The sequence below is a fragment of the Callionymus lyra genome, chromosome 13, assembly GCF_982586985.1.
Source record: "Callionymus lyra chromosome 13, fCalLyr1.hap1.1, whole genome shotgun sequence".
In the NCBI taxonomy this organism is placed as follows: Eukaryota; Metazoa; Chordata; class Actinopteri; order Syngnathiformes; family Callionymidae; genus Callionymus; species Callionymus lyra.
This window is the reverse complement of record NC_141830.1, coordinates 4,176,353-4,189,564: the sequence shown is the minus strand read 5'-3', so window position 1 is coordinate 4,189,564 and position 13,212 is coordinate 4,176,353. Positions and strand designations below refer to the sequence as shown.

Sequence of the window (13,212 nt, the reverse complement as noted above, 5' to 3'; positions counted from 1 at the left end):
GCTCGGACACCACCTTCTCCAAGATCTTGGACAAGAAAGGGAGCTTAGAAATAGGCCTGAAATTACTGAGGTCAGTTGGGTCTAAGCCTGGTTTTTTGAGCAGAGGCTCCACAATGGCATGTTTAAATGCATTGGGAAAAACCCCTGTGGAAAGGGAGAGGTTCACCATATTGGTAACCCAGGGGCCAATTACATCAAATACTTTGATAAAAAGCCTACAAGGAAGGACGTCATCTGAGCAAGAGGAGGGTTTCATCTTGTTCACTAGTGCTGAAATATCACCCAAAGATACAGCAGTGAAGGATGACCAAGAGGAGGAGATGGGCTCAGAGACAGTAGGGGTTCCCAACAAAGGGGGAGAGATTTTCTCTTTGATCAATTTAATTTTGTCAATGAAAAATCTCAACAATGCATTGCTGTCAGCTTCACAGAAGACCGGCGTGATTTGAGGAGCAGGAGACACGAGAGAATTAATCGTGTCAAACAAAACTTTGGGGTTTTTCCTATTTGCTGCTACCAGTTTTCTGATGTAATCAGATCTGAAGTCTGTGCACCTCAAGTTTAGTAGACTTCCAGAGACGCTCAGTCTTTCGACAAAGTCTCTTCAGACTCAGGAGATCTTCATTTGTCCAAGGGCACCGTTTTTTCTGAATTTTCAAGTTCGATTTAACAGGTGCCACTTGATCCAGTATTTCAACACAATGATCAGTGTAACAGTGAATCAAACTGTCCACGTCTGAGCAGTCATCAAAGGAAAGACGGTCAAACATAGCAGAAAAACTGTCTGCAGTATCGGCTGAGATGACACGCCTCTGAGACCTAACTTTCAAAGGCTTAGGTTCAGGGATGAAGTCCAGGTTGAACAAGACAAGAGAATGATCACTCAGATGGACATCATGTACAGATACATTAGAAATGTTCAGGCCAAGAGTAAAAACTAAGTCTAAAATGTGGCCTTTTTGATGAGTGGGTTCAGAAACATGTTGCTCAAAATTAAAGGCTTCAGTTAAAGTTAAAAGTTCTTTAGGAGAGGTGAGGGAGAGGTACCGCAGGTCCTTCCTCCCTGCTGCCATCAGACTCCGAAACAAGAACACACCAAGATAACTATTTAACTGCACCTCTTGTTATTTATGTAAATATGATTGTGTATATATTATATAGCGCAGATTTATCTTTTATTCTATTTAGATTTTCTTTCTCGTTTTTATTTCTGGGTGTTTTTATTTCTCTTCCTGTTGTTAAACCGAATTTCCCCTCGCGGGACTAATAAAGGTTTTCTGATTCTGATTCTGATTCTCAGTCTTCAGCAGGTTCTCACACTTGAACTTGATTTGTTCTTCTGCTGGGTCGTGCTGTTCAGTATGTTGACACATATTTACTGATCTCAGATCCATTCAAAGACATTTGAGAGACTCTTGTGATGTCATCACTCGTTCTGTTGCTAGATTTCAATGCAGGGTAATGTTCATGGTGATGTGAGCATGTGTGATGAACACATCAGCAACTGTATGAAAAGTCAAACATGTTCTTCTTCATCACAATATTCAACAGTGTCGTCTCACATCCTGCTCATCTTTCATTTCAACTCATCTCTGTGTCACCAACTCACTCCTTCTTTCTCTGGTTTTTCTATGTTTTTTCTTTCACGTTGTTTTGTAAATCCATCATTTTCTAAAGTCACTTTTTGAAACAACATCAACTTTTCATTTGAATTTCATGAGCAAACACTTGAACATGTGACGTGGACACAAACACACAAACAGTGAATGAATAACTCTGTATTATTATTTTATTTATTTATCCTTTATTCATCCAGGTTAGTCTCATTGACATTAAAATCTCTTTTACAAGAGAGACCTGGACAGGATGGACAGCAAAACACAGTTACACATAAAAACTATTTCATACAGTATTAAGTGCGTTGGTACAATATCAGAAAAGATAAAAGATTACTGACTAAAAACATTCACACTCGCCGATAGAGTTCGACGTCAAATTCCTGACAACAGCATTGAATTTGTTAAAAGTCACTAGAGTCTCAAACTTGTGCTGCTTCTTCAGCTTCTTCCACGATGACGGCGCAGAAAAGTTAAAAGCTGTTTTACCCAGTTCAGTACGAGCTGGAGGAACATTCATAACCTATAATCTCCTTGTAGATACAAACATGCCGATGACCAAGTCGTCGCGAAGAGAGCGAAGGCCAGTGAACTCTTGAGTATAGTGTGCAGTGATGGTTTAAGGGTCTTCAGTTTGTCATGAACCTCAAGGCTCCATGTTACACAGTGTCCAACATCTTTAGACAGTGAGCTGATGAATTCATGTACAACACATCTCCAGAATCAAGAACGGTCAGGAAGGAAGCTTCGACTCGTCGTCGTCGAGCCTAACCTTAGCTTCAGTTTATTTACCAGGTTTTGTATGTGAATTTTAAAAGAGATGTGGTCATCAATCATAAAACCCAAGTATTTGTAAAAAGACACCTCCTCAATTTCATGACCTTGGGAAGTTAAAATATTGTGATTTATCTCAATCTTTTTGTAATTTGAAAATACCATAAGTTTGTTCTTATCAGCATCAAGAACAAGCTTCAGTTGACAAAGCTGAGCCTGCACTTGATCAAAAGCACGTTGCATGAACTCAAAAGCCTTATTAAGTGAAGATGCACAACAATACATTACGGTGTCATCCGCATAGAAATGGAAAGATGCTTTCTGGACATTTTGTCCAAGGCTGTTAATGTACAGGGTAAATAACAGTGGTCCTAAAACTGAATCAGTGTCTTGATTAAATTGAAGATATTTTTACTCTGGAAAAGAATTAGACACAACAATTGAGAGAAAACACACAAAAACACTGAGATAAGTAAGTGAATAGAAAAAGAATCAATGATGTGTTATTATGATCAAAATACATGTAACAACCTTTTATTTTCATTTGTCATTGTTGTTTGTTTTGTGACTCTTGTTATTTTTCCTTATGTTATCTTGTGTTTGTTTCTCATATAAACACAAATCAATCCTCTTGTTGACGACACTCGTCTCTTTCACAGGCTGATCAACTGTGGACTGTCAGAGAGAAGTTGTTCACTTCTGTCCTCAGTCCTCAGCTCTCCGTCCTCTAGTCTGACTCAACTGGACCTGAGTCACAACGACCTGCAGGATCCAGGAGTGGAGCTGCTGTCTGCTGGACTGAAGAGTCCACACTGTCACCTGGAGACTCTCAGGTCAGAACATCATTTCTAACAAACACAAACACACACATGGATGTAAACAGTGAATGGATTCATGTTTCTTCATGAAACCTTTTTCACTCTGAGAGGATTTGAATGACTTTTCCTCGACTCATGAACTTGGTTCTAGAAGTGATGATATTTCATGAACACAACAGGAAGGTGAAGAATATTTCAAGTCATCTTGACATATTTATCAACACAGTCTGGAGACTAAACTCTAGTATTTCTATCATGACTCGACAGTAAAAGACGTTCAAATCATTGAATGTTGAAGAAAACCATCAACAATTAGAACAAACTCTCTTCTCTGGTTCTTGAAGCTTCCATGAGACGCAGGTTGATCTTTACAACCACTTGAGAAACAACACAACACAAGTCACACAACACAAGTCACACAACAAAAGTCACACAACACGAGTCACACGACACAACTCACATGAGTCACACAACTCACTCGACACAAGTCACACAAGTCACACTACAAGAGTCACACAACAAAAGTCAAACAACAAAAGTCACACAACACGAGTCACACAACACAACTCACACGACTCACACAACACGAGTCACAAAACAAAAGTCACAACACAAGTCACACGACACAACTCACATGACATAAGTCACAACACAAATCACACAACACAAATCACATTGTTTGATTTCTAGCAAACAATTGACTAAGTTCAGCCTCTGGGGCTCAGTTGGATCAAAAGAGCAGTAGAGCTGGATGTCATCAGCAAAAATGTGATAAGAAACATCTGGAAATCTCTGAATGATATTACCGAGGGGAATCAAGTACAGCAAAAACAATAAAGGACCCAGAACAGAACCTTGAGGGACTCCACACAACAGATCTGCCGATTCAGACCTCATTTGATTGGCAGATACACTAAAACTGCGCCCAGAAAGGTAAGATGAGAACCATTCTAACACAGACCCAGACAGTCCCACTTCATCCCTTAGTCTTCTCAGCAGGATCTGGTGAACACTTTACAGCTTAATGTGGACAAAACTGAAACTCTGGTGATTGCTCCTGATGATAAGATTCCAGGGTTGAGTCAGTACTTGGGTGACTTAGGTCAGTCTGTCAAACTGAGCCTGAGAAACCTGGGTGTTGTATTTGATAAAGACATGTCTCTTGTTCAACACTGCAGAAAACTGACCAGAAACTGTTTCCTTCAACTGAGAAAAATCTCTAAACTTAGGAAAATGTTGTCACAACATGATCTGGAGCTTGTAATCCATGCGTTTGTTTCTTCTCGTCTGGACTATTGTAACAGTTTGTTTTCATGTCTTAACAAGAAGGATGTGTCTCGTCTGCAGTTGATTCAGAACTCTGCAGCGAGAATTCTGACCCGCTCAAGTAGAAGAACTCACATTTCTCCGATCCTTAAAACTCTTCACTGGCTTCCAGTTTCTTTCAGGATCAACTTTAAAATTCTGGTTCTTACTTTCAGAGCTATTCATGGTCAGGCTCCTCCTTACATCACTGATCTGATCCAGCCTTACACCCCAGCTCGGTCTCTGAGGTCTGTGGATCAGAATCTACTTATGGTTCCACTCACACGGCTCAGGACCAGAGGAGAGAAATCTTTTCAGGCTGTTGCTCCTAAGCTTTGGAACGATCTTCTCTCTCTTTGCGCTTGATGGAGTCTACTGACTCCTTTAAGAAACATCTTAAGACGTTTCTATTTGTTCAGGCTTTTCCTTGAATTTCTCGAACTTGTTGTTCTCGGTGTTGTCTTGATCTTTGAAGTATGTACTGTTTTGAGTATTGTTTTGATTGTTAAAGCGCTTTGTGACCCTGGTCTCGAAAAGCGCTATATAAATAAATATTACTTACTTACTTACTTACTTACAACACAAGTCACAAAACACAAATCACACAACACAAGTCACACAACACAAGTTACCCAACACAAGTTACACAACACGAATCACGCAACAGAAGTCACACAACACGACTCACATAAAACAACTCACAAGTCACACAAGTTCACAACACAAGTCACACTACACAAGTCACACATCACAAGTCACATAACACAACTAACACAAAAAGAGTCACACAACACAAGTCACACAACATGATTCACAGAACACAAGTCACACAACACGACTCACACAACACAGCTCACACAACTCACACAACACACGTCACACAACACAAGTCACAAAACACGAGTCACACAACACGAGTCACACGACACAAATCACACAACACAAGTCAACACAAGTTACACAACACAAGTTACACAACACGAGTCATACAACACGACTCACATAACACAAGTCACAAAACACGAGTCACACAACACGAGTCACACGACACAAATCACACAACACAAGTCAACACAAGTTACACAACACAAGTCACACAACACGAGTCATACAACATGAGTCACGCAACAGAAGTCACACAACATGACTCACATAACACAACACACAAGTCACACAACACAACTAACACAAGTCACACATCACAAGTCACATAACACAACTAACACAAAAAGAGTCACACAACACAAGTCACACAACATGATTCACAGAACACAAGTCACACAACACGACTCACACAACACAACTCACACAACTCACAAAACACGAGTCACGCAACACGAGTCACACGACACAACTCACATAAGTCAAACAACACAATTCACACAACTTAAGTTGAACAACACGAGTCACAGAACCCAAGTCACACGACTCACACTACACAAGTCAACCAACACAACTAACACAACACGAGTCACAGAACACGAGTCACACAACATAAGTCACACAACATGACTCACACAACACGAGTCATAGAACACGAGTCACACAACACGAGTCACACAACACAAGTCACATAACACAACTAACACAACACAAGTCACACAACACAACAAGAGTCTCACAACATGAGACACACGACACGAGTCACAAAACACGAGTCACACAACACAAGTCACACTACACAAGTCACACAACATGAGTCACACCACACAAGTCACACAACAAGACTCACAAAGTACGACTCACACAACACGACTTACACAACACAACTTACACAACACAAGTCAAGTGGAGTTACACAACACCAGTGTGAGTGGAGTTACACAACACTAACACTAACACTGACATTAAACACAAACACTTTTGTTTTTCTCATGACTATTATTCTTTATTTGTTTTGTGACTTTAGTTTTTCTCATGTTTTCTTCTCTTGTGTTTGTTTGTCGTCCAAACACACATCAATCCTCTCACAACAGTGAGTCATGTGATCATTTATACATCAAGTGTTGAACTGATGAAAACTTCATTATTTCATGTGTTGATCAAGTTGATCCTGATTGAAATCAAAGTCTTCAAATGTTCACACAATCATGTGATGATCTTATGAACGTCAAGAGTTCAGTGTTTCCTCCAATCAAGGCTTTCAAGGCAAAATAGAGAAAAAGTCTCTTGTTGACGTTTCTGTCTCTTTCACAGGCTGATCTTCTGTGGACTGTCAGAGAGAAGTTGTTCACTTCTGTCCTCAGTCCTCAGCTCTCCGTCCTCTAGTCTGACTCAACTGGACCTGAGTCACAACTGGAACCTGAAGGATCCAGGAGTGGAGCTGCTGTCTGCTGGACTGAAGAGTCCACACTGTCACCTGGAGACTCTCAGGTCAGAACATCATTTCAAACAAACACAAACACACACATGGATGTAAACAGTGAATGGATTCATGTTTCTTCATGAAACCTTTTTCACTCTGAGAGGATTTGAATGACTTTTCCTCGACTCATGAACTTGGTTCTAGAAGTGATGATATTTCATGAACACAACAGGAAGGTGAAGAATATTTCAAGTCATCTTGACATATTTATCAACACAGTCTGGAGACTAAACTCTAGTATTTCTATCATGACTCGACAGTAAAAGACGTTCAAATCATTGAATGTTGAAGAAAACCATCAACAATTAGAACAAACTCTCTTCTCTGGTTCTTGAAGCTTCCATGAGACGCAGGTTGATCTTTACAACCACTTGAGAAACAACACAACACAAGTCACACAACACAAGTCACACAACACGAGTCACACGACACAACTCACACGAGTCACACAACAAAAGTCACACGACACAAGTCACACGACTCACACAACACGAGTCACAAAATAAAAGTCACAACACAAGTCACACGACACAACTCACATGACATAAGTCACAACACAAATCACACAACACAAATCACACAACACAAGTCACAAAACACAAATCACACAACACAAGTCACACAACAAGAGTCACACAACACGAGTCACACAACAAGTCACACAACACAAATCACACAACACAAGTCACACAACAAGAGTCACACAACACGAGTCACACAACAAGTCACACAACACAAATCACACAACACAAGTCACACAACAAGAGTCACACAACACAAGTCACACGACAAGAGTCACACGACACGAGTCACACGACACAACTCACATGAGTCACACAACACGAGTCATACAACACGCCTCACACAACACAATTCACAAAACACGAGTCACACAACACGCGTCACACAACACAAGTCACAAAACACGAGTCACACAACACAAGTCACACGACACAAGTCACAACACGACTCACACAACACAAGTCATACAACACGATTCGTACAACATGAGTCACGCAACAGAAGTCACACAACACGACTCACATAACACAACTCACAAGGCACAAGTCACACAACACAACTAACACAAGTCACACAAGTACACAACACAAATCACACAACACAAGTCACACTACACAAGTCACACAACACGAGTCACACAACACAAGTCAAACATCACAAGTCACATAACACAACTAACACAAAAATAGCCTCACAACACAAGTCACACAACATGAGTCACAGAACACAACTCACACAACACGACTCACACAACACAATTCACAAAACACGAGTCACACAACACGCGTCACACAACACAAGTCACAAAACACGAGTCATACAACACGAGTCACACGACACAAGTCACACAACACAACTCACACAACACAACTCACATAAGTCAAACAACACAATTCACACAACTTAAGTTGAACAACACGAGTCACACGACACAAGTCACACGACTCACACTACACAAGTCAAACAACACAAGTCACACAACACGACTCACACAACACGAGTCAAACATCACAAGTCACATGACACAAGTCACACAACTCACACTACACAAGTCAAACAACACAACTAACACAACAATAGTCACAGAACACAACTAACACAACGAGAGTCTCACAACATGAGTCACACGACATGAGTCACACAACACGACTCACACAGCACAAGTCACACAACACGACTCACACGACATGATTTACACAACACAAGTCACACAACTCAAGTCACACAACATGAGTCACACGACACAACTAACTCAAGTCACACGACACAAGTCACACAACACAACTAACAAGACACAACTAACACAAGTCACACAACACAAGTCACACAACATGAGTCACACCACACGAGTCACACAACACAAGTCACAACAAGACTCACAAAGCATGACTCACAGAACACAAGTCACACAACACGACTCACACAACATGAGTCACACAACGAGTCAAAGTGGAGTTACACAACACCAGTGTGAGTGGAGTTACACAACACCAGTGTGAGTGGAGTTACACAACACTAACACTAACACTGACATTAAACACAAACACTTTTGTTTTTCTCATGTTTTCTTCTCTTGTGTTTGTTTGTCGTCCAAACACACATCAATCCTCTCACAACAGTGAGTCATGTGATCATTTATACATCAAGTGTTGAACTGATGAAAACTTCATTATTTCATGTGTTGATCAAGTTGATCCTGATTGAAATCAAAGTCTTCAAATGTTCACACAATCATGTGATGATCTTATGAACGTCAAGAGTTCAGTGTTTCCTCCAATCAAGGCTTTCAAGTCAAAATAGAGAAAAAGTCTCTTGTTGACGTTTCCGTCTCTTTCACAGGCTGAGCTCCTGTCGACTGTCAGAGAGAAGTTGTTCACTTCTGTCCTCAGTCCTCAGCTCTCCGTCCTCTAGTCTGACTCAACTGGACCTGAGTCACAACTGGAACCTGAAGGATCCAGGAGTGGAGCTGCTGTCTGCTGGACTGAAGAGTCCACACTGTCACCTGGAGACTCTCAGGTCAGAACATCATTTCAAACAAACACAAACACACACATGGATGTAAACAGTGAATGGATTCATGTTTCTTCATGAAACCTTTTTCACTCTGAGAGGATTTGAATGACTTTTCCTCGACTCATGAACTTGGTTCTAGAAGTGATGATATTTCATGAACACAACAGGAAGGTGAAGAATATTTCAAGTCATCTTGACATATTTATCAACACAGTCTGGAGACTAAACTCTAGTATTTCTATCATGACTCGACAGTAAAAGACGTTCAAATCATTGAATGTTGAAGAAAACCATCAACAATTAGAACAAACTCTCTTCTCTGGTTCTTGAAGCTTCCATGAGACGCAGGTTGATCTTTACAACCACTTGAGAAACAACACAACACAAGTCACACAACAAGAGTCACACAACACGAGTCACACGACACAACTCACACAACTCATACGAGTCACACTACACGAGTCACACAACAAAAGTCACACGACTCACACAACACGAGTCACAAAACAAAAGTCACAACACAAGTCACACGACACAACTCACATGACATAAGTCACAACACAAATCACACAACACAAATCACACAACACAAGTCACAAAACACAAATCACACAACACAAGTCACACAACACAAGTTACCCAACACAAGTTACACAACACGAGTCACGCAACAGAAGTCACAAAACACGACTCACATAACACAACTCACAAGTCACACAAGTACACAACACAAATCACACAACACAAGTCACACTACACAAGTCACACTACAGAAGTCACACAACACGAGTCACACAACACAAGTCAAACATCACAAGTCACATAACACAACTAACACAAAAATAGCCTCACAACACAAGTCACACAACATGAGTCACAGAACACAAGTCACACAACACGACTCACACAACATGACTCACACAACACGACTTACACAACACAACTCACACAACACAAGTCAAACAACATGAGTCACACAACGAGTCAAAGTCGAGTTACACAACACTAACACTAACACTGACATTAAACACAAACACTTTTGTTTTTCTCATGACTATTATTCTTTATTTGTTTTGTGACTTTAGTTTTTCTCATGTTTTCTTCTCTTGTGTTTGTTTGTCGTCCAAACACACATCAATCCTCTCACAACAGTGAGTCATGTGATCATTTATACATCAAGTGTTGAACTGATGAAAACTTCATTATTTCATGTGTTGATCAAGTTGATCCTGATTGAAATCAAAGTCTTCAAATGTTCACACAATCATGTGATGATCTTATGAACGTCAAGAGTTCAGTGTTTCCTCCAATCAAGGCTTTCAAGTCAAAATAGAGAAAAAGTCTCTTGTTGACGTTTCCGTCTCTTTCACAGGCTGAACTGCTGTGGACTGTCAGAGAGAAGTTGTTCACTTCTGTCCTCAGTCCTCAGCTCTCCGTCCTCTAGTCTGACTCAACTGGACTTGAGTGACAACGACCTGAAGGATCCAGGAGTGGAGCTGCTGTCTGCTGGACTGAAGAGTCCACACTGTCACCTGGAGACTCTCAGGTCAGAACATCATGTCTTCAGTTCTTCTGATTTAATGAAAGTGTTTCTCCTTCATTACAGTCTGTCAAGGTGTCACATCTCAGCAGGAGGTTGTTCTTCTCTGGCCTCAGCTCTGACATCTAACCCGTCCCATCTGAGAGAGCTGGACCTGAGCTTCAATCATCCAGGAGGACCAGGACTGGAGCTGCTGTCTGCTGGACTGGAGAGTCCAGACTGGAGGCTGGAGACTCTCAGGTATGGACGGAGCAGCAGAACTCACTGACTGAGCTCCAAAGATCTTCAGACTGAACATGTGATCAGAAGCAGAGAGATGTGAGTGTGTGTTGCTGCTCAGACTCTTCATCTGAACTGAGCACATGAATCCAACTCTCAGAGCTTCTCCATGTTCTCCTGCTGGACACCAGTGGAAGAACAAGGAGACAGTGGAGACTGAGCGAGTGTTTCTAGATCCATCTTTCTTGTGGTCCACACAGTCATGAAAGAACGTCCACTTAGCAGCATCTGAAGTCAAATGAATCTGATCTTCTCAATGTTTCTTCCTCCAGGCTGGATCACTGTGGACCACAGAGGTTAACATCTGGACTGAAGAAGTGTAAGTTTGATTTGATTGATGGATGAGAACTCCTTGTCAGCTTCTAGTGGAGCAGTTGTGATGTTGAGATGTTGTTACACTTGAATCTGCTGATGGAGCTTCATCAAGTCCAGGATGATGGTGGAGATGAACACAGAGATGTTTCAAGAACATGAAGAAACATCATGTTAGCTACATGCTAGTTTAGCTGCTGACTTGATATGGACACAGTGGTGTCAATCAAATGTGGCAGGATGATTCTGGGATGTTCCTCCTGGTTCTTCTCTGGAGGTGGTCCCAGTCTCAGAAGACTTCACTTTGATGATGATCTCCACTAGATGTCAACAAACAGAGCAGCCCTCCCTGGCTTGCTGGGACACTGAGTCCATGATTGTCTTGAAGAGAAAGTTCTTCCACCATCATCACCTCTCGTGTCTTCTTCTCTCAGACTTCCGTCCACTCTCACTGGACCCGGACACAGCACACCGGCGCCTCCTACTGTCCAACGACAACAGGACGGTGGAACTTGTGACGCAGGATCAGGATTATCTGGACCATCCCGACAGATTCCACCGGTGTCTTCAGGTGATGAGCAGAGAAGCTGTGACTGGACCATGTTACTGGGAGCTGGAGTGGAGAGGAGGAGCTTCTATCGCACTGACTCTCAGAAGAGACGGAGGGAAAGAAGACGAGTCTGAGTTTGGACAGAACCGTTATTCCTGGAGTCTGAGCTGCTCTGATGATGATGGATATAAATTATATCACGATAAGAGAGAAACTGTCATCAAGAGTCAAGAAGTTTCTCACAGAGTAGGAATGTTGATGAACTTTCCTGAACCTGGATATTTAATCTTCTACAGTGTCTCCTCTGATGGACAGAAACGCCTAGACACCTTCTTCATCTCCACTGAACCTTTGTACCTGGGATTTGGACTCACAGAGGTTCCTGGTTCTGGTTCCTCAGTGTGTGTGTGTGACCTGAGTGTGTGAGTGTGTTCCTCCAACACACTTGTGTTGCTGCTGTCAATCATCATTAAAGTGCTGACAGTGATGATGGAAGAAATCTGCTCCTGAAACAAACGTGTTGATCTGAATGTTGTTGAAGAAACTCTTTCATCACTTGTTGAGTCGACTGAAGACTTGAAGTTCAGTGGAGCACGAGTCACTCATGATGTTCATCATGTTTAATAAAACATTTGGTTTAAAACTTTCAAGAGACTCAAGGTCACTTCACAATAAAAGGTTAGAAAGAAGGTCAGACAGGTAGATGTGAGGTCAGACGGGTAGATGTGAGGTCAGACGGGTAGATATGAGGTCAGACGGGTAGATGTGAGGTCAGACGGGTAGATGTGAGGTCAGACGGGTACTTATGAGGTCAGACAGGTAGATGTGAGGTCAGACGGGTAGATGTGAGGTCAGACGGGTAGATGTGAGGTCAGACGGGTACTTATGAGGTCAGACGGGTAGATGTGAGGTCAGACGGGTAGATGTGAGGTCAGACGGGTACTTATGAGGTCAGACAGGTAGATGTGAGGTCAGACGGGTAGATGTGAGGTCAGACGGGTAGATGTGAGGTCAGACGGGTACTTGTGAGGTCAGACGGGTAGATGTGAGGTCAGACGGGTAGATGTGAGGTCAGACGGGTACTTATGAGGTCAGACGGGTAGATGTGAGGTCAGACG

General features: G+C 41.8%; 1 protein-coding gene across 6 annotated transcripts in view; it reads left to right on the top strand.

Annotated features, from left to right (window-relative positions):
• LOC148067004 (NACHT, LRR and PYD domains-containing protein 3-like) overlaps window positions 1-12,684 on the top strand; it is a 31,709-nt gene extending 19,025 nt beyond the window's left edge. For 4 of the 6 annotated variants that reach the window (XM_087805463.1, XM_087805464.1, XM_087805465.1 and 1 more), the window contains 7 exons: window positions 3,050-3,223; window positions 6,710-6,886; window positions 9,240-9,416; window positions 10,786-10,959; window positions 11,020-11,193; window positions 11,505-11,551; window positions 11,979-12,682. In XM_087805463.1, the coding sequence (XP_087661589.1) occupies window positions 3,050-3,223; window positions 6,710-6,886; window positions 9,240-9,416; window positions 10,786-10,959; window positions 11,020-11,193; window positions 11,505-11,551; window positions 11,979-12,520 (1,465 nt within the window). In that variant the 3' untranslated portion in view covers window positions 12,521-12,682. Of the gene's footprint in view, window positions 1-3,049; window positions 3,224-6,709; window positions 6,887-9,239; window positions 9,417-10,785; window positions 10,960-11,019; window positions 11,194-11,504; window positions 11,552-11,978 lie in introns of all 6 variants that reach the window. The other 2 variants (XM_087805467.1, XM_087805466.1) reach the window with 2 other exon arrangements.
• The last annotated feature ends 528 nt before the right edge of the window (window positions 12,685-13,212 follow it).